We start from the raw sequence: 20,128 nt of genomic DNA, 5'->3' as shown, positions 1-20,128 counted from the left end.
GATGTATATGAAAATCTTGATTTAGTATTTTGTAATGCATAACTGTTTCCTTACGCCTACAAAAAATATAATAATTGGTAAAATATTAATACCTTTTCAATTTTGTTAAAGCTTTTCAAATTATATTCAGCTATTTTCTTTGCTACAAAAACGAACTATTACACAATACGATAGATAAACGTATTGAAAAACATAGGAGAAATGGTCGATTATAATTTGCCTAGATGACATTTATGCCATTATGAAAAATTTATAGACATTTATGCCTTTTTGACAAACAATTTTAGTTTATGATTGTTGGGAGTTCAAATGCAGCATTGGAGCTGTCAACGTAGTACTTATTTTCAGTTGTAAATATAACCATACGAGAAACCCTCTGACCGCCATGGGCACCCCCAACGATGGGCTTTAACGATTACGCGCCTAGAAATGGATTCCTGTTGGGAGCTTGGAGTTACAACAGCAGAGAGAACGTCTTGCCTTAGGGAGTTTTTAGTTTAGGGATAATTTATGACACACGCATTCAATAGAACCAATTGCATTTCGCCTGTGGCGTTGTCCTTTCATTCACAAACAATGGTGTTTTATCTCAGTTCTCCCATTGAAACAATACAATACATGCATGAGTATGAAACGCAGAAGGATATATTTCAAATATTTGCAATTAAATGAGACATTAATAATAAAATGAGAATTCTTCATGAAACGTGTATGATAACAGAGCATTGATTCATTTTGAAACTGGCAAAACACATCATGAATGATTTTATTGGCACTCATATATCAATACCAAATCAATATAAATACTATGTATGTTGTTAAGATGTTAAGATCGTTTAATAATTTACGAATGTACCGCTTCTTCACTGTCAGCTAATCGGATTGAGCATAGCCGAGGAAATTACTTCAGAGTAACCGCTTTAAACTTGTCTACGCTCCATGTCACTCTCGCTTTCTCAACGAGCTTTAATTTTTATCGCATTAATGACATCAAATCATTCTGCATTCTTAAGCGACCAAATCCAATTCCAGGGAAAACGAGGGATGAGAAAATTAGTAATTAGTTTCCCATCAGCCAGCCACTCGCTGAAACCGACGTTCAACCGGCAGCCTGGACGCTCTTCCGGGCCAGTACGATGCCGATGGGTCCGGTTTGATCTTCAAGGGGCGGAAGGAAAACATTTTATAAACATTATTCCACTGGACCGGGATGGAATGAATATTAACGTTTGCTTGTTTCAGTGAGTCGTTGATACGGGTGGAATGTTAGGCTTCGAGCCGTCAACTCGTATCTCTGGCATAAAGCATTGGAGGCTGTAGCTGTCGTTCATTTGGAATTTTATCCTATTACGACGGATTGAATGGTACACATTTAAAATAGAAATGGAATTTTGATTTTCAAATGCAATATTAAGTATTGCAATAGTACTGCAAGTGTCCTAAATTTGTTATTACCCGTAGTCATTACCAACTAAGGCATCTTTTGAATGACTTCAATTCAATTACTTCAATTAAATTAAGGTTTCTTAATACACCTTTTGTTTATCCAATTACATGTTTATCTTGCAAGGTCAGCACCAGGTCGACGAACCACTCTGTCAACTACACTACATGGTACAGACGTTTAATGAGGGCTGAATTCTTCATCAGATTTTTTGTTCGCTACTTCAGCTGAATATGACAAACTTGGTAAATGTTTCGTTTTGGAAACTTTTCCTTTCTTCTTACATTCCAGCATCGGCTTTCCTTCCGCTCATCAGCTTGCCAAAAAGGGCGTCGCACCGGCAGGAAGCTACGGGAAACGAAAACACTCGCGGAAAATGAAGGGCAGACATCTGCGGCGGCGGTTCAGCCTACAGCCATCGTTCATGAAGGACGACACGGCCGAGGAGCGACCGAAGCGAGAAAAGTAAGTAAAACCATCGTCAACCACCTTATGCGGTGCTTCTTTCCCCGGTTTACGGACATTGTAAGCCCCGGTTTGCCGTTTGGTGTCGATGGCGCTTGTTAACTGTTGCGGGCGGGCTCAAGTTTCCTCCGCTCAAGGTCAGTCCAAATTGACCTAACGCTGAACCAATAGGACAAAAGTATACCACTGGGAAGTTCTGCAACAACAGACAAGTAGATTTAACAGCACTCGGGGATGGTTTTTCGAACGTGCCGAAAACGAGGGACATTTTCTAATGCCTGTCGAGATCATTCAAAGAGCTGTTGAAGAAATTTTTCTACGGCAAAAAAATGCAAAACAGATGAAATTTCAAAGAAACGTAAATCATGGCTCGGATTATCGTTCGAAAAGTTTCACGATTTATAACATACTTTTCCGGACTCGGTTATGTTTAAACCGTCGCCCGGTGCAAAGGAACCTTTTGATTGGAGAAATACTCGTGCTACACCCTTCGAAGGTTTCGTTTATGGAGCGGTGTTGTCGGTTGTTGCGGCTTCAGGAAAAGATTAAAACATCTTGTAATATAATAATTATGACTTAAAATATTATGAAGCTTAAGCTTTTTTTTAGAGTATTATCTTTTCAGAAACATCTATAGCACACGTGCCGGGAAAGGCACATTCAATTCTGTTTGAACTCATTTTCTTTGTTTCTTAAAAAATAAGGAAAAGAAATCCAATCCAGCAAATAAAATTGAATTTTGAATTCTTATAGTATGTCTATGAATTCAAACGAACAGTCAAATATTATAGAACGAACATTTGAAATATTAGTAGCAACACAGTTCAGACTACTACTAATCTATTCAATCGTGCCACAGAGATAAATTAAATTGTGTTAGAGAATGTATTTCAAAAACATAAGATAAAACGATGCAGAATAACGGAAAAATCGTTAGTAGTTGATAATATTAATTTGGAAAAGTTTTGAAGGGTAAGGTCATCATTATACGACAGTCGTAAAGCATGTTTTGCCGTACGAAAACCAAATTTTGTTTAATCATACTCAGGATAAGATAGTTTGGTAATTTAGCATTGCGTATTTTGAGGATGCTTTGTATTCGAACTCTGATTAATGATTATAATCTGAAATTGGTAGATTGGTTATTGGTAGATTAACTGTATTAGACATCAAGAATTGCTTTTAATGCAATTTGAATATTTGCTCCTCATATCATAAAACACTAAAATCAAAGGAAAAAATTGCAAATGAATTGAAAGATGTTTATATTAACTGTGAAGTATATATATTCAGTAAGTTACTTCGGTAAACAAAATTAAATTCCAAAATTTTTCCAAACAACATAGATTAGTTTTCAAGCGCACCACTGCAACGATCAATTAGAGAGATTTTTTGAAGGAGGATTACGAAAGCTGAAATATTTTTTTAAACGGCTCTTGGCTAAACTGAACCACAACAAAAAAATAAATTGATCGGAATCAATTTAACTTTCTATGAAAATCTCCATTACACACCCACAGAACCAATCACTTCCATTTCAATAATGTGTTTACATCTACCAATCGTTTCGGTTGTTTCTTTAGAATTCCATTTTGTTACCTGTATTTCGCGGGCAGTTATTTTAACCATTGGAAGATGATTACAGGAGTTGAGTTGCTTTCCATTTGATTTAGCGTTTCCGTTCCACATCTTCCCCGTCCGTTTTGTTGCCGTTGTGTATTCGGAATGCCGAAAGCATCCGGTAGCATCCCACGAGTAATTTAGCGATGAGGAATGCGCTTCCGCTCCCCGAAACAGCATGCCATCAGAGTCTATTTTCTTACCGCAACGGCCGCCGAAGGTGTGCTGTGGGGTAGAAATATGGACCCGCACTGTGGGGATGTAGGGAAAACAAACCGCCGGGATTCGACGAAATTGCCAAGACTGTCGATAGAGAACTCCCCGCCTGGGAGGGTTTCCGGGGCACTCGAGCAGAAGTGGGGTTTTTGAAAATGCTCCTGTCTATCTGAAAATCTCGTCGTCATTCACACCGCTTCTCGAGCATTTACCTGGCGCGGGTCGAGCGGGCTGATCGGAAGTCCGGAAGCAAAAGTTGAACAAACCTGGACTGTGGCTCGGACGAACGATAGATCCCTGAGGCGCTGTGAACGATCGTCAACAGCAGTGCTCGACATGATACAGCATTATGGTTTGGTGTCTGAGGCGAAGATATTTTTTTACAGTTTCCTTGCTTCGAAATAATCTTCCTAGCTTTCCACGACGGACCTCCGCAATGGATTCCTCCGAAAACGTCTTCTCACGTAGCGAACGTAAATTCATTTTGTCCTCTTATTTTTCTTCTTTTCCGTCGTGATTTTTTCATTATTTTTCCTTTCCCGATACTAAGGCATTTATTTATGCTAATCTGAAACATGTACCGACACGAAAGTCTGAACGTGATTTAAACAGTTTTTTTTATTTTCACTTTCTTCTCTTAGGATACTTTTCTTTTGTGACGCTAGTGCTAAAAACAGTCTATTGGATTAGTACTGACAAATTACTTTTTATTTTTCAAGCTTGGAACTGTATGACAATTATAGCAACCAAAAGTTACTTGAAGTGTATTGAAGAGAAACTCCACAAATTTTAAGTATTCGATAATTCATTGGATTGAGATCTGACAAAGTTGTAAGCCAGACTTTCTGGTTAAAAAAGTTGATTAAATTTGCCTGTTTCCAGGTATGGTTCAAATTAGCAGTGTTAAATGGTGTTTGAGCAACTTATCCATCGAATTAATTCGACCGAATCGAGCTGTCCACTTTCATACATATCATGTCAAAGGAACCGAACCTGTGTTGTAATATATAAAAAATATATAATATTAATAATAAATTTATTGTCATTCAAAATCTACACATCTATTGTAACCTCATTTCTTCATCTTCTTGGCGTAACGACCTTGTTGGTCATGCCTGCCCCCATTGAGGGCTTACGAAACTTTCTCCTGTGTGTACGTGGATAATCAGTCATCTCGTACAGGGGAAGGTCCGGTCTCGGTTGGGATTCGAAACCACGCCGCTACCGATCGGCTGTCGCGGACCCCGCATTAAAATATTTAAAAATATGTAGAAAGTGTATAAACTACGGCTTCTCCACTACCGCCCGATGAAAAAGGTGTCTGAGATTATATTCGCCACCGTGTAAATCTTGTCATAGACATCATTAACCGAATCACATTGTGAAAATCATAGCATATTTCTTTGGTATTATACATAATATTCATTACAAACTGTTTTGTTTTCTAGGCCACTCAAGAACGACGAAAACTCGATTAGTTCCAACGTGCGGCATAAAATCGTCATGATGGGTGCGGCCAAGGTAGGCAAAAGCTCTCTCATCACACAGTTCCTGTACAGCAGCTTTTCGCCCAAGTACAAACGAACGGTAGAGGAGATGCATCATGGCCACTTCTCGGTGGGGGGTGTAAATCTGACACTGGACATCCTCGACACTTCCGGAGCATACGAGGTAAGCAGTGGAAATGTGTCCGTTTGAAGTGTGCTAAAGTGCTGTGTAAACATGTCCAAATGTCATTCCCATGGCCGGATCAATTCAGTCATATTTGAGAGAGCTGTAGTGCTGTTGGGGTTTCTCGGACTGAGGGACAGTAATGCCCCGTGGGAATGGTCCCTTTTAGAGGTTTTTGATGTTTACTAATGAAGACTTTCAAACGATTGAAATGATTCCAATACAACATCAGTTGGATGGAGCCATAAGTAGTAATAATGGTAAAATAAATAGTCATCCTTATACTTAATTTAGTTTTGAGCGTAACTTAGCGTTTTTTTCGTTTGACGCGTTTTTTCGACCATGCGTTTTTCGACCGTCGCGCCCGCAACGGCTAAAACCAAACATGCGATGGAAACACTCTTTCTCTGAATCGTTTCCAGAAAAACATCAAGAACAAAATCACTACATTATAACACAAAACCTCTGTGCCTTGAACGATAACGGTTTCATCTTCACTTAAGCACAAGTTTTAATGTATTTTAGACAAAACTTTTGTAAACAAAACCTCCACACGCACGAATGAACAAGTTAGAACTGCATTGACAGCTTGCTTTGATTTCCTTTGTAAAGGTAGGGTAATGTTAGCCAGTTTCATGAAAATGATAATTTTTCAAGACACTGAAAGGGCCAAGGTATGTACATCGTTACAAGGTAATCTAATTTTTAAATCAACATGTTTTGTTATCAAAACAGGTAATGAATGATTTTATTGAAACCTTTTTAGTGTTGAAAAAAAACTTTGCTCTATTTTTGTTCATTGATCATATGGTGATCCTTTTATCATCGAAAAATAATAGATACGTCAGCTGTCCCAACCTTGGTTATTTGATGCAAATAACTATTTCAGGTAAAGCCCAAGGTATGCATGTAGTGTTTCAAGGTAAATTTATTATAACATAAATAATTTTCGTGATCAATGTGTTCTGAAAATGCCAGGATTTTTAGTGTTGCAAACTATAAACTGAAGAAGCATGGTTTTCATGGGCACTTTATGATAAAATCAGTGTTTTGGTTATCCATTAGTGGGCCCAGGGTGTGTATAGAGTTGTAAGGTATTTTTGTAAAAGTACATTTTTTGTTTTCAAAAAGATAGGATGCGTTCCGTAAAAAATGTTTATGCGAACAACAATCAGCAGAAACACGATCGCAATCGGTTTTTCTTTCTACTTCATGTAAATATAATGGGCATCTGAAACTGATCTTGTGAAAACCCAAGGTGTACACAGCATATCAAATAGAGGTAATGGAATATCATCATGGGTTTTCTATAAATGGAATGCATGAGCTGTAAAGATTGTTAGATACGAAGAGAGACAGCATTGCAAGGTGACTTAATTTTTCGTCATAATTTTGACATCTTGATGCAACAGTTTTGACACCGTTGAGGGGGGCTGGAGACAAGGTGTATATATTAGAAAATGAAGTCGTCCAGAGTAAAATGACATTTCATGACTTGACGTAACAGCTTATGACATATCATTACTCAAATATGGCACACCTGCTAAAGCGAATTAAAGTCACCTTCTATATTTATACACCTTGGGCTTGAGAGTCAAAAAAATGTGAAATAGAGACATTACAGAGTAAGAAGGAGCAAGTGGGAGAGGAAGTCAGAGAGACTGGGCGAGCGGGAATGAGAAAGAAAGAGAGCGAGAGAGAGAGAGGGAGAGGGAGAGAAAGAGAGAGAGAGAGAGAGAGAAGGAGAGAGAGAGAAAGAAAGAGAGAGAAAGAGAGAAAGAAAGAGAGAGAAAGAGAGAGAAAGGGAGAGAAAAGGGCTGGGAAGCGTGTGAGATAGTGAGAGAGAGTGAGAGGGGGGAGGCGTGCGAGAGAAAGAAAGAGAAGTTAGAGGAGGCAGCCTAAGAGGGGGAGAGGGAACAACCGTGCGCATTAGAAATTTGGTAGCAACGTGGTCAGTTAATTGGAACGCGCATCTACATGCATCCGCAAAACGAACAAGGGACATACATCCTTCCGAGAAACACAGAAGGTGGGAGATAGCAAGCGTCGCAGTGTTCCGGCCTTCGAGCTGATACTGCGCCATTGACGAATTATCACATATCCAGAAGGATCCTGCAAGATAGTATGGAGAGATACGGATGTACACCGGAAGTATCATCAATGTGTGCTCTTTACTTCTCTTAATTTTTGTCTCCCTTTTCGTAGAGGGTTTTATTCAATGACCGATACAATGTGGCAATCGCATCGCAATCATGTGGATTATCATGCGTAGCAGGAGTTAAAAACCCGGCACTTTCAAAAGTAGAGTTGCAATGTGTTGTAACTTGGTTTGGCAATGAAGAAACCTCCTGCTGAATTAACCGAAAGGTTTGGTAAACGTGATTTCATGAGCCATCGGTGATATTTGTATTTAAATTATAACCGCCATTTGACACAAAAGACCTTCTACAGAAAGAACTAGAAAATGTAACGGGGACGACATGAAACCTTCCATGGGACGGAAGGGGATCCAGGAGTTACCGACGGGCCAGGTACCTGGCCTCCAAAAAACTAGTTTCATGTCTGAAAGCAAAAGCGGCAATAATGCTAGAAATATAAAGGCATCAATACAGAACCTTAACATAAACATAATATTAGTAACTCTACACCAATTGCACGCAATATTTCAATAATGCAACAATCTTGATCATTTAACGTTAGTTACTTGAATTCATTGGTAGCGGTTATCAATTATCGCGTAATGAGTATACAACTTATGGAAGTTTTGTAACAGATTATTTATCGTACAAATTGAAAATAACTTTTTATCACATCTCTTCAAAAAATCTTCAAAATTAGTTGATTCTTTAGAGACAAGTGAACAAAAATGAAAAAAATCTTATAAAGCACTCTTGCTGCTCGTTTTAAAGTGAACACTTATTTTATACGACAAGCTGAAGCATTTAAGTATTGCTTTTTCAAACATTGGCGGGTTTACACTTTTCATTTTTCGGTTGGAGCTTACAAGACTTTGGAAATAAGGAAAACAATTGATTGTATGTGTAATCTCTTGGGTATTAACACGTGAAAAAAATCTCACAAATGGCACCGGTATCGGTACTATTTAGCTCGTAGTTTTTCGATGTATTTCTTGTTGAAATGAATGTTTTTTAATGCTGCCTGTATTAAATTTTTAAATTTGTGCCTAAGTATCGCGCTTAAGAACTTGAATTGAAAAAAATCTCTGATTCAATGCTGCTTATGTATGTTATGTAAAACTAGACTATATTTTACCAACGATATCTTGTTGATGTCAAAAATGTTAATATAGAAACAAAATCAGAATACAGTATGACATAGAAACCACTTATCACCAATACAGTTTACGATAGGAAAGTAAATACACTTTAAGTTAAACATTAGAATGCTTCGCTGTTGGTATTACTTGCAATCTAATTAATTTTGATCGTGAGAAAACCCATAACAAGGTCTAATTGAATAACATCTCTTGCACAAAAATGACCTCCAAGCATGCAGTACACTTTCACCCTTCCCTAAACTAGGTATGTCATGATAGGCGTATGTTTGCTGTTGGACACTTATGTTCGAAGTCTTCCAAAGCCGAATCAATCACTCAACACTATAACCGTGGCCCTGGGCTGGAAACGCAAACTCCGGAACAAGGGCAAACAAATATTGACATGGGCAAAATGTTCAACTCAATTCTTTCCACCAGCACGCCTCGTTCGTCCTTCGGAGGTGCCGAGTGTTCGCCGTTAGTCTGTGTTTGGTGTAAACTTTTCTTTTCCTGTTTCGTTTACTATTGCGACAAGTGCTGGCACCAAAGGGCGGCTTGTTTTATTCAAGGGTGCTATGTTTGGAAAACTTTCACGCCTCTCCGTCCTTGCCTTTTGGAGCGCGCTGTATCACAGATTGCGGGCAAAACTGCCTTCGAAAGGGTGGTCTCTAGGGTAAGTTTTTTTTCTTGGTATGCAGCTGCTACGATAATACATTTTGCAAAGTTTTATCTTTGATCTTCGCTAAGTCCGCAAACTAAAGATGGATTCCGCGGATCAAGTTTGCTGTGGGAATTATTTTAAATCAATCCAAATGATCTATTCTAATTTTAAACTATGAAAAATGGCAGCAGGAAAGTAAAATAAACCTTATCCTTATACCGTCATCCTTTTTTCTAACACGACAAATCACTCTCCAAATGGGTAATAAGGCAGAAAAAGGTGTGATATAATTTGCGCAACCCAAATTACGTCCCTAAACAAAGGATCCCCAAAGATACCTAACCTTAGTGTTCGTATGGCGTCAAACGGCAAACGATGACGCCATCGTGCAGGCGTGTGGTTAATGGATACATCCCTTCATTGATGTTTTCGGCAGACGAACGGAGGTCCAGCAAGTGGGATGTTGGTTTTGGAAAGCCATTAAAAATTTAGCTTTAATCTAGCTCACCTCAAATCGTTAGCTGGCCCGTCCCAGGCGTGATATGATGGCTGCATAGCTACATAATTCCTTGTTGAGCGCCTTGTTGAGCGACTCCGTCCTACCATACCCGTAAGGGACCTTTGTTTTTGGTTTATTAGGGAATCTAGGGATTTATTTTTGATGTTCCCCATTTTTTAGTAGGAAAAGGTTAACAAAAAGATAGGGATCAAAGATTTCCCCCGATTTAGGAATATAACAAGTTTCTTAACAGGCCGGTACGTTTATGCGTTTAATCGCCGATAAGCAAAATAGATCAGTTAAAAAATACAGGACTAGGGAAAAACTTGAAGGGAATGAAAAGCAAAATTATACAACAATGCAACAAAAACCTGCAACATCAACATCTAAAAGATGCAGCTTAATTTAATTTCTGAAAACTAACAATAATAAATAGATCTAAAATAATAATAATATAACGAATAAAAATAACAATGATAATAAAGCTATAATGAACGAAACTTTTCTTTGACTTACACATAGAATTCCCAATAACCGATCTGTAAAAATATGCTATAACCAGTCTACCATTTTTAACCACAATTTTAGATGCAGATTTTTGACAACCCAGGCCGATGCACAAAGCTTTTTTATTGTTACCGCTTTATGTTTCCATCTTTAATGCTTTATGCTACCATCGAGAAACAAATTAATCAATCCAATTATTCTATTTTTTTACAACCTTTTTTACCTTTTTCAGTATGTGCCCTATCATCACCACTAAATATCGTTCTGGGTTAAGCTTTCTATTTTTGGTTCTGGAATGAGCTTTTCTTCCTTTTTCTCATGAGATCGATAGCATAATCTAAAAGCCCCTGAATGCATCCGTTAAGAGTTGTGATTGGGTTACAGTATTTTTTCCTTTTTTTCTCTTTCGGCTTATTTCACTCATGTTACCTCTTGTACGCTTGCATTTATTCAATTGCAGTTCCCGGCGATGCGAGCACTCTCCATCTCATCAGCAGACGCATTCATCCTGGTGTACGACGTCACCGACAGTATCACGTTTGAGGAAGTGAAAGCGATACGTGAGCAGATTCACGAGATCAAATCGACCACGGCGGTACCGATTGTGGTCGTCGGCAATAAGACCGATCTGAGCGAGGAGGACGAAGATCTGCGGCAGGTACGTGGGGGAGTAACGTTTGGAAAATATGCAAGTGATACTGATAGCGATTGCTTACGATTGATTGCGGTTAAATTTTAACTAACACATCACGCATAGCAACGGAAAATTAATCTTTGCCACGTTTAAAGTAATTAAACCAATAATCGCATAACGAAATCAAAATTTTATTCTTCCGATGTGCCTCAAAACAAATTAGAATAAAAACAATTCAGCGATATTTTGCAAATCAATTCTAAAACATTTACATTTTATGAAAGCTTTACAACAATTTATTTGGCCCATTAATTTCGGATGTTTTTGCATTTATGAAAAATAAATATCTGATTAATGGAACGTTAAGTAACCTATTGAAACAAAAAATAGATACATCCTTATAAATAAAACTAGGGTCTATCTAATCTTTTCATCAAAGTGTAGAGTGTGAAAAAATTAATAAGAAAGAGGTTTGTTTTCTTTTTTTTTAGGTTTTCCATTGGAATGGAATGGAAAAAAGTTCGTTGAAAAAAAGTTAAAAAAAGTTAAAAGTTCGATGCTTTAACATTGCGATTTTTGTAAACGCTGATGCTAAATCACGAAGCTCGATTGCTCCGACACGAGTGTTTGCTAACGATAGTACAAAAAGTAAAACATATGTTTAAATATCTGTTTAGTTTAGTCAACTTTAAGAACGTTTACATAATTAAATATTGTTAGCATTAATATTGTAATGTTGTAGCTCTATTGGATCAGTGCGTGTTTGCATTCAGAACTCATTTTGCCGGTATCAATGGTTAATTTTAGCAACACGTTGGAATAGTTACTAGTTAGTTATCACTTTTCTCCAATCGACACAGAAAGATACCTAAATAAATTTGCCTCTACGGAATTGCGTTCGTAATAACCGTTTTATGAAATTTTTCAAGATGAAACATTTCAATATTCGAATGTTGAATTTATCTTCTCCTACAGGTAGCACGTGACACAACCGAATCGATGGTGACAGTAGACTGGGAAAATGGATTTGTAGAGGCATCGGCTAAACTTAACAGAAACGTGACCCAGGTATAGAAATCACGAAAAATGATAAAAGAAGCTGTTGATTACAGTCTATTGTTTTTGTTCACAGATTTTTAAGGAGTTGCTGGTGCAAGCGAAAATAACGTACAATCTTAGCCCCGCTCTACGGCGTCGTAGACGGCAATCTCTTCCCCAGCAGGCCAGCACTGGTAGCTCTGGAGGTGCTCCATCGACGCCTCAAGCCACTCCAAGCGTTCACGTTCCTTCTGTCGCTCAGCTGCAGCATTTACAGCAAATTCAAGATAAAAGTTTGGGAGGAAAGCGTAACTCATGTATCCTTTCTTAATGAGTTACACTCGTCACTTTCCCACGCAAGCATCTTGTTTTGCCATATCTAAGATAGTATAAATGTCAAAATTGGTAAAATTATTCTGTTAGCGCCGTACCAATGTAAGAAAATTGCTAAGAACGGTGGTGAACTACATTGAAATTCGAACTAAAAAAGCATCAAACATCAAAGAAATAAGCGAACAAAAACATCTTGGTAGAAAAATAACTAATCTATTCGGAGAAATCGAAACTTTCAATCAAATTCTTTACACAATCATCTATTTGCTGTACCAGTTTCCCAAAATGTTTGATGTATATTTTCCATACGTTGGACCCTCCTTTTATAAGCTTTCCGTATTTTAAATCATAGGTTTGGTCAAAACTATATTTTCTTTAACAAAAACGAAAATGAATCATAAAAAATGTGTAAAGTATTGAACTGGAACAATACGGGTATCCAAAGGACAGAATGAGGGTTTTCAGATAGAAAGTATGGTAAAGCACAGGAAAAACATCAACTGTGCAAAAAAAAGAAACCGCTACAATATCAGCAGCCCCTGAAGTAGGAACTAGTTTAGAATATATGCACCAACTTAAGCGTGAGAACGAAAATGGCGAGCGATACAAATACAATATCATAAATGTGTGAGTGTCATAGATAAGTTGAACTTATAATTGTACATTTTTATCGTTTAGTTATAATTTGGAATACTTACAAAGGATCTTTCAAATTGCAAAAGATGATTTTCAGAAATGAATTAAATTTTGGCGGATTGGGGTATGAAAGCCAAATATAAATAAAACAATTACCCAATAAGATACGCATTAAGAACAGTTGTTTTGGGTGTGTGCATGTTGGTGTATATTAGTGTTTTGATAATAAATCTAATCTTTCTGAAGCGGGCTGGTTGCATTTGCCAATGGTAAAGTAATATATTAAACTTAAACAATACCCTTCCCAAAGTTCAAAATCCTAGACGATGCAATCTTACTTTTACTTTATTTTCTTATCACTATTTGATGAACGCAAAAAATAAGTTTCCCAATAGCTCGGCCGTTGCACCTCTCTTTTATAGTTCAACATTTTCCAATAAATACATTGACAGCACGAAGAAAGTTAAACACAATTTAATCATGAACTTTTCAGCAGCATTGGGAACGGGGAACAATGATGATTTACCCATCAAAATGTACTGAAGGGACACGATAATTGAAGATACTGTACTAATGTTAGGTATAGGTAAGAAGCCCAAAGTAACCATGTAGTTACGCCGATTAGAACACGGCCCATTAGCACTGGGGTAATCACTTGAAAGCAAGGGTTCGATCCGAATCCAATCCGAAACCGGACCCTACCCATAACAAGGGGATTGCCTATCCACATACGCATAGGAAAAAGTCTGGTTAGCCCTTGGTTAGAAGGCGGTCGCCAAAAAAGAAAATTGTAATAGGTAACTTAAATAAACCAAAATGATTGAAAATAAAGTAAACACCACTTCTAGTTATGTAAAAACGATGAAACTAATATCAACGGGCGATCATCAACAAGTGTTACTTGTTTTATTTTGGTTTTTAATGACGAAAACACCGAGGACAGTCGCAACAGTTGTATGAACATATTTTGGGACGATTAAAAAAATTAAAATGTAAAATAAAATATATATTCATGTATCATGTTTAAAGCTGACTGATACTGATTGCAGCCATTCTTTCCTAGGGAGAAGTTATGCAATAGAAAAAGTCTAAAATGAAAAAAAAACAAACCAAACGAATAATGGAAAAGCCTGATGAAGAACCTTTATCGCCGATAAACAGTCGATGCATTAAGTTGGGAGTGGCATAATAATAATAATATAATAAATATAATAGTGTGACGTTATGTAACTGAAACAACGTTATTGACAAGAAGGAAGAGTGAATGTAGCATGCATAGATTTTAAAACGAAAAGTCAACAGTTGCAAGTAAATAAAATTCAATTACGTTACCATCGTACATTCATTGTATTATATTGTTTATATAGATATAAATTTTACACGAAATATAAAAAATAGCATGACTAGCGAGTTGTCCGGAAGTGCTAACAACCCGGTAGAGTGAGGCACATTGCAAATGATGAATTTGTTCCACTTCCTCATAAGCAAACGGTGGGTATGTAAATGTTGTTTGATCAACCATAATGCGATTTATTGAATTCCCCATCATGTTACACTCCCATTTACAGCACATTCCGTTTGCATTTTTTATCCCTTATGAACCCATCACAGAAGTTTTGATGAAGATGAAGTTTTTAAAACTTCTGATCAATCTTGTACAAGTCTTTATTAAATGATTTTAATCAAATGTCTTGTGGATTATACTTTTAATATTATTAGGTAGTTTTATTAAATTCATTAATCTTCATATTGTTACCTTTAGTGCGTTGGCTTATCAATCTACCTGTTACTAAAACAACTGGATCAGCAGTCCAAATTTTGGCGGAACTTTTATTGAAGTTATACAAATAGATTGTTGATTACAGTATCAAATTAAAAATATTTATTATTGCACCATATACATGGGTTTAGGATCCTTTTCGCCGGGCTCCTCCGATTCTTCCACGACTGCATTTCCCGACGACTTGTTTATGTTTACGTTACCAAGGATGTTTACACGCGTATGCGTGAGCCTCTACCCCTAGCAACGGTTGCTAACGCAAAAGGCCCACACACAGGTACCTGCAGAACTGTCGGCCGGTTTCGAAAGGGAAGCACGAAACGTCATGCTAAACCTGCTGTTCAGTTTCTTTTTTAATTTCGTGCGTGCTCGTGTCGTAAGAAAATTGTTATATTTTCGAAAGCCAAATTAGGTCACTTTTTGAGAGCTATAAAAGTCATATCGTGATGAATTCATCAAAATTAGCAATGGTTTAATCAGTGTATTTGGTGGAGTCGGAGAGAAAAGAAAGTTTAATGAAGTTAAGTGAAAATGAATTATTGATTGGTGTTTGAATGTAAGGGAAAAGTGTGTTATTCGCAAATAAAAAAAATCAACATGCACCAATGATGTGAATATTTTATTCGGTTTCTACGAGTTAGCACTCTAACTACGACAGTTTTTCGTAGCGAATTCAGTTGCAGTAAAAGTAAATGTAAAAAAGGAAAGGTTTCCAAAGAAGTGATAACCAGATTACCGCAATATGAATCCTTCACCAGGAGCAATCAATCGTCATAGCAAGGTAAGTAGAGTTTGTTGCACCCTGAAGATTGGGTAGGGCAGAAACCGATCAAAATCTTTCTACTTGCCATCCCCGAAGATACTAGGAAGCCACTGCTCTTATCATCATTGTAGCCTCCTTTAAACCCTGAAGGTCGTTACGAAAGCCAAACCAGTTCATCGTCGCGTTGTTCGGATCGGTCTGACGATAAAGACCGTTCAGGTTGCTGAATAAGTGTAACAAATGATAGAAAGGTTAAATTTCAATTTCCATCAGAACTGTTAGTCTTTGGAAGAATACTCACGCATTCATGCAGTTACGGTACCACCAGCCGCTTGCATAGAACGCCGCACAAGAGCCCGGATGCTCATCGTTGTCCCGGTCCGGGGTGGAAAACTTCATCGCGTTGCTAATGCGCAGCGAGTCGTTTGCATTCCCATCGATGTACGATCCGAGATGCAACCGGTAGCCGGTGGACTCGTTGGCCACTTCAAATTCATCGTACAGGGCCGTTTTAACTGTGCCATCGTGGTCCTTCAGGTGAACCAGCAGCTGGAAGTAATCCGCTGCGGTGATCCGGTGTATTTTCTCCAACCCCAGCCAATACTCGCCCTCGACCGTGCCGAACCCGTCGCGGTAGTCCATCCAGTCACGGGTGAAGTTGACCGAGCCGTCGAACCGGCGCAACAGCACTATCCAACCGCCCTTCCGGTAGGACTGCTCGCAGTACACCCGGAAGGGAGCCACACTCGAGGCGGGCGGCTTGATCGTGTAAACGTCGCTCAGAAATGCCGGTGCTTCCTGACAGGATGCATAATAGGTGCCCACTGAAAAGGACCAGTTACTTTTATGTGCTTCGATTCCGTAAATCAGGTCGATTTGTTGATGGAACCAAAGACGAAGCTATACCTATACCTAAGTCTTACGATATACGAAATCATATATCGGATCAGTAAACCTTATTACATATATTGCAAAATGTCATACTGTAGGATTCTTGAAAACAAAATTGATCCGGATACTAAAAACATACCTTGCCAAGGAAATACTTATAATTACCCTCGCATTTTTGTCATTAACTTGTCCACTGTATTTAACAGTGACTACCGTTCAGAATATGCATGTAAAGCAGAGATCATCAGTAGATTCTTTTAGTACAGTTCTCAAACGGCAATAAGCAATTAAATTTAACTTAAGATCCGAAAATTTCACGGAAACTTAAAATTGATCATTTTGAGAGAAGAAAAGAATTATTTTTGATTTAACCAATTTTTTATACACAAAAATAGATTATTGTTGCCAAATCAGCGAATATTCAAATGGTAGACAAGTGAGATGATGCACGAGAAGTATGATCGGGTCGACGTCCTAGCGTGAGAATATTGAAAACGAGTGTTGTTGGCTGATCGATGAGTTTATCAGATAGCTCTCGATCGAAGCCAGAAGAAGAACGAGATAAATTTTAACACCACTACGTTAAGACACAAATAAATAAGTTAAAATCTAAGCACCAAAAATAAGACTTAGTTTTAACAATGATTGTGGCATTTCGCACTTCGCACAAAATGATTTTTTTTAATGATGGCTCCAGAACAGAATCTCCAATACTTATTTATGCCAAACGCCATTACGAAAAAAAGGTCAAGCTGTCACATTTTTTAATTGATGCTGCTCAGTTTTTTGTATTTTGAGATACCCAAATATCCTTGTATGTCATGTAAGTGTATATCCATTTTACATACTGTTTGAAGCATCCTGAAATGCGTTCAAAAAAGTATGAATATGGAAATAGAATTTACATGGTTATTAGTGAAATTCTGAACTAGAGTTGGGTCATGTGTTACTGTGCTTCGTAACACACACAGTACAGTAAAGTGTGGTACCACACATGCACTGTGGAAAAATGTGGTAGAACAATAAACTATCATTCTGTCATACAGATAAGGTATTAAACTCCTATTTGCTGTTGGAAAAAAATTATTTTCTAATCTTGTACCAAATATCAATTATATGTACGCCTTGCATACTGTCATGCAGAATGAAGTGTAACTTCAAACTGGTGGAAATTAGAGAAAAATAATTTTGCAATCTTGTATCAAGTACCAAATATACGCACGACATGCATACTTGTATCATCAGTAGCATGCGAACGAATGTTTTCCAAAGCCCGCGATGTTTTAACAATAAAGAAAAATAAGTTAACAACTAGTAAGCAATTTTTAAGTGAATTTTAATATATTGAGTAAGTTATGAGTATGTTTTGTGACGAAAAATTTATTGACTGGAATTTTTAATGGCTGTCAAAAATTAAACTTTTAAGTTGAAATTGAACAAATGGCGATGCTATGTGACAGTTTACTATACTACTATAAAAGCACAGCCCAGTTAATTATGTAGGTCACCACAGCATGGCAAACCAAAAAGTGTTACTTGACCCAACAGTAGTCTGAACATACGTTCCATATGGAATCTAAACATTCTACTGCCGTCCCGTTTCAGCTGCACATACCATTTTGACGCAGTGTTTTGTTGATGTTTTCAAGCTTATCTGTCGAACCAGAGAGGGGAAATACAGAATGGTTATTAATCTTCTCAAATCAGTTCGGACGCTGTTGACCGGAGATTTTTACCGCTGATGCCTTGTAACTTCTCTGCGATGACTTCTGCCGTGGCATGATTCGAACTCTGTATTCTGTTCAGGAAGGCAGATCATAACTTTGATTTTATAAATTTGCACTTAACACAAGACACGCTTTAATAGCACATAATACCTGCGTTCCAGGTTGCTTATACGGTGATCAATCTCGTCCAAGCGGTTCAGTACCCTATCATAGACGTAAAGGAAACACATAGGTTGTCGTGACAACGGTAACACCACCAACAGTGCCAGTTCTCTTTCCTTGTGAGGTCCAACGCACTTGCCGCACTATACTCACTGAAGCATAAGGTTGGTCTTGAGCTCTTGGAAGGGTTCAGTGTCGTTTGATAAGGCCACTTGTGCTGGACCGAAAGTCAATAGCGCAAGGCAACACAGAACAATGCACAGTAACCGTTCCATCGTTCAACTTCGAGCGCCTGGTGAATACTGAAAAAATCAATCGCGTCGATTCGCGTGAATCGCATGTTATGGTAAAGATTACGACCAATCGAGCGCGTGCAAACGGTACATGGTACTAATACATCGGGAGATGTGTTATAGTACAAAAAGATGCTGTGAGTAGAACTTTGTAAACGATGCACATTCACAATGCCGGGTTGCAATGCTGGCGTACCAATATTTCGTAGCGATAAGGTTGAACCAAAGGACATATGGCCTAAGTTGCCGATCCTTATCCCCTCTAAAGGTCTATATCACCTAGCGAAGGCCCAGGAAGCTGGGGTAAGCTAATTTTAGCTTAGACATATAGTAAACAAAATGTATCGTCAGATTGGTGATTTCATTGTTGCATAATATAATTATATTATCTGGAAAATGTCGAATTATGAGCCGAATTATCTCCATTTGCGGAAAGTTCTTCTTTTCTTACTCTCAGTAAAACTACGTGTCGTGGTTGGTTTGGGTGCTTTAAAAATGGCGATTTCGATGTCAACAACCGTGCGCATCAAGGAAGATCGCCAAGCTTCAGCGACGATCAATTGGTGGCATTGAAAGACGAGGATGCAAGCCAAACACAAGAAGGGCTTAGTTCAGGGTTAACAGTTACCCGCCCGGCTTTTTCTAAGCGTGTGCATGCGTTTAGATGACCATAATACGCGGAGAGGCATGACAAGGCCATTCTCCAGCACGAAAACGCTCGGCCTCACGTTGCTAGATCTGGCACCATCGAATTTCCATCTATTCCGATCCATGGCACATAGATTGACTGACCAGCAGCTCTCCTCCTATGAACAGATCCAGAATTGGTTAGATACCTGGGTTGCGTCGAAAAACGTATCATTTTTCCGAAAAGGAATACGCAATTTACCCGAAAGGTTGCAGAAAGTAATAAATAATAATGGCCAATACTTTGATTGACCCAATTTCTGCAAATAAAAATGCCACGAGCAAAAATAAACTTATGAAAAAACGGCCGTTATTTATTTGCGGACCTAATACAACGATCGATTTTATAATTATTTTATAACAATCAAACAGTTGTAATCAAGTGGGTATTTTTCAAGAATCTATATTGTTCGTTGAACGAATATAGTAGATCATATAATCCCATCAACCATATCAACCATGCAAAATATTCACTACCCTATGTGAGTAAGAATTCATTTTTAATAGATGACAAAATACGTTTATTTTTCAAAACATATGCCTCATTGTCCAATCCAATTCATATCCATAGCTCACACAATATTAATTTGCGGCGTTTCATATTGTTATATGGGCTAAAACATGAATTGCTGCAAAACAAATATTTTTTTGATGTTCATAACCAAATAGTTTGAAATTTATCCATCAAGGTGATAGTGCATGATTTTAAAACAAATTACAGTTGCGTTTGTTTTCTAATATGCAAAATCCTGTTTGCTCCATCTAGGATCGTGTAGTAAACATCCGCAATGGATTGTACACAATCCTTGCAACTGGAATCAGCT

The 20,128-nt window shown here is 37.9% G+C and overlaps 2 protein-coding genes across 2 annotated transcripts; one reads left to right on the top strand and one right to left on the bottom strand.

The window, feature by feature from the left end:
* The first annotated feature begins 1,820 nt into the window (after positions 1–1,820).
* Positions 1,821–12,363, top strand: LOC131288062 (ras-related protein Rap1). Its single transcript, XM_058317162.1, has 5 exons — positions 1,821–1,909; positions 5,194–5,416; positions 10,821–11,018; positions 11,970–12,062; positions 12,127–12,363. The coding sequence occupies exons 1-5, from the start codon at positions 1,821–1,823 to the stop codon at positions 12,361–12,363; spliced, it is 840 nt and encodes a 279-aa protein (XP_058173145.1).
* A 3,280-nt stretch (positions 12,364–15,643) lies between these two features.
* LOC131285231 (ryncolin-1-like) lies at positions 15,644–18,599 on the bottom strand. Its single transcript, XM_058314086.1, has 6 exons — positions 18,478–18,599; positions 18,313–18,366; positions 18,172–18,233; positions 18,051–18,089; positions 15,846–16,368; positions 15,644–15,767 (listed from the first exon to the last, which is right to left on the bottom strand). Exons 1-6 carry the CDS (start codon positions 18,597–18,599, stop codon positions 15,644–15,646), a joined length of 924 nt encoding a protein of 307 aa, XP_058170069.1.
* Positions 18,600–20,128: the final 1,529 nt, after the last annotated feature.

Source organism: Anopheles ziemanni, chromosome 3 (assembly GCF_943734765.1).
Source record: "Anopheles ziemanni chromosome 3, idAnoZiCoDA_A2_x.2, whole genome shotgun sequence".
Taxonomy (NCBI): Eukaryota; Metazoa; Arthropoda; class Insecta; order Diptera; family Culicidae; genus Anopheles; species Anopheles ziemanni.
Note: the sequence above shows the minus strand (reverse complement) of the source record. Positions and strands in the feature narration are given on the sequence as shown.

Excerpts from the sequence above, each read along its gene's own strand:
- LOC131288062 (XM_058317162.1), top strand. The coding sequence starts at position 1,821 with ATGAAGGGCAGACATCTGCGGCGGCGGTTCAGCCTACAGCCATCGTTC. Across the intron at positions 5,417-10,820 it reads ACACTTCCGGAGCATACGAG|TTCCCGGCGATGCGAGCACT; the intron begins GTAAGCAGTGGA and ends ATTCAATTGCAG. Across the intron at positions 11,019-11,969 it reads AGGACGAAGATCTGCGGCAG|GTAGCACGTGACACAACCGA; the intron begins GTACGTGGGGGA and ends CTTCTCCTACAG.
- LOC131285231 (XM_058314086.1), bottom strand. The coding sequence starts at position 18,599 with ATGGAACGGTTACTGTGCATTGTTCTGTGTTGCCTTGCGCTATTGACT. Across the intron at positions 18,090-18,171 it reads GAAGTTACAAGGCATCAGCG|ATAAGCTTGAAAACATCAAC; the intron begins GTAAAAATCTCC and ends CTGGTTCGACAG. Across the intron at positions 16,369-18,050 it reads CAAAACACTGCGTCAAAATG|TGGGCACCTATTATGCATCC; the intron begins GTATGTGCAGCT and ends GGTCCTTTTCAG.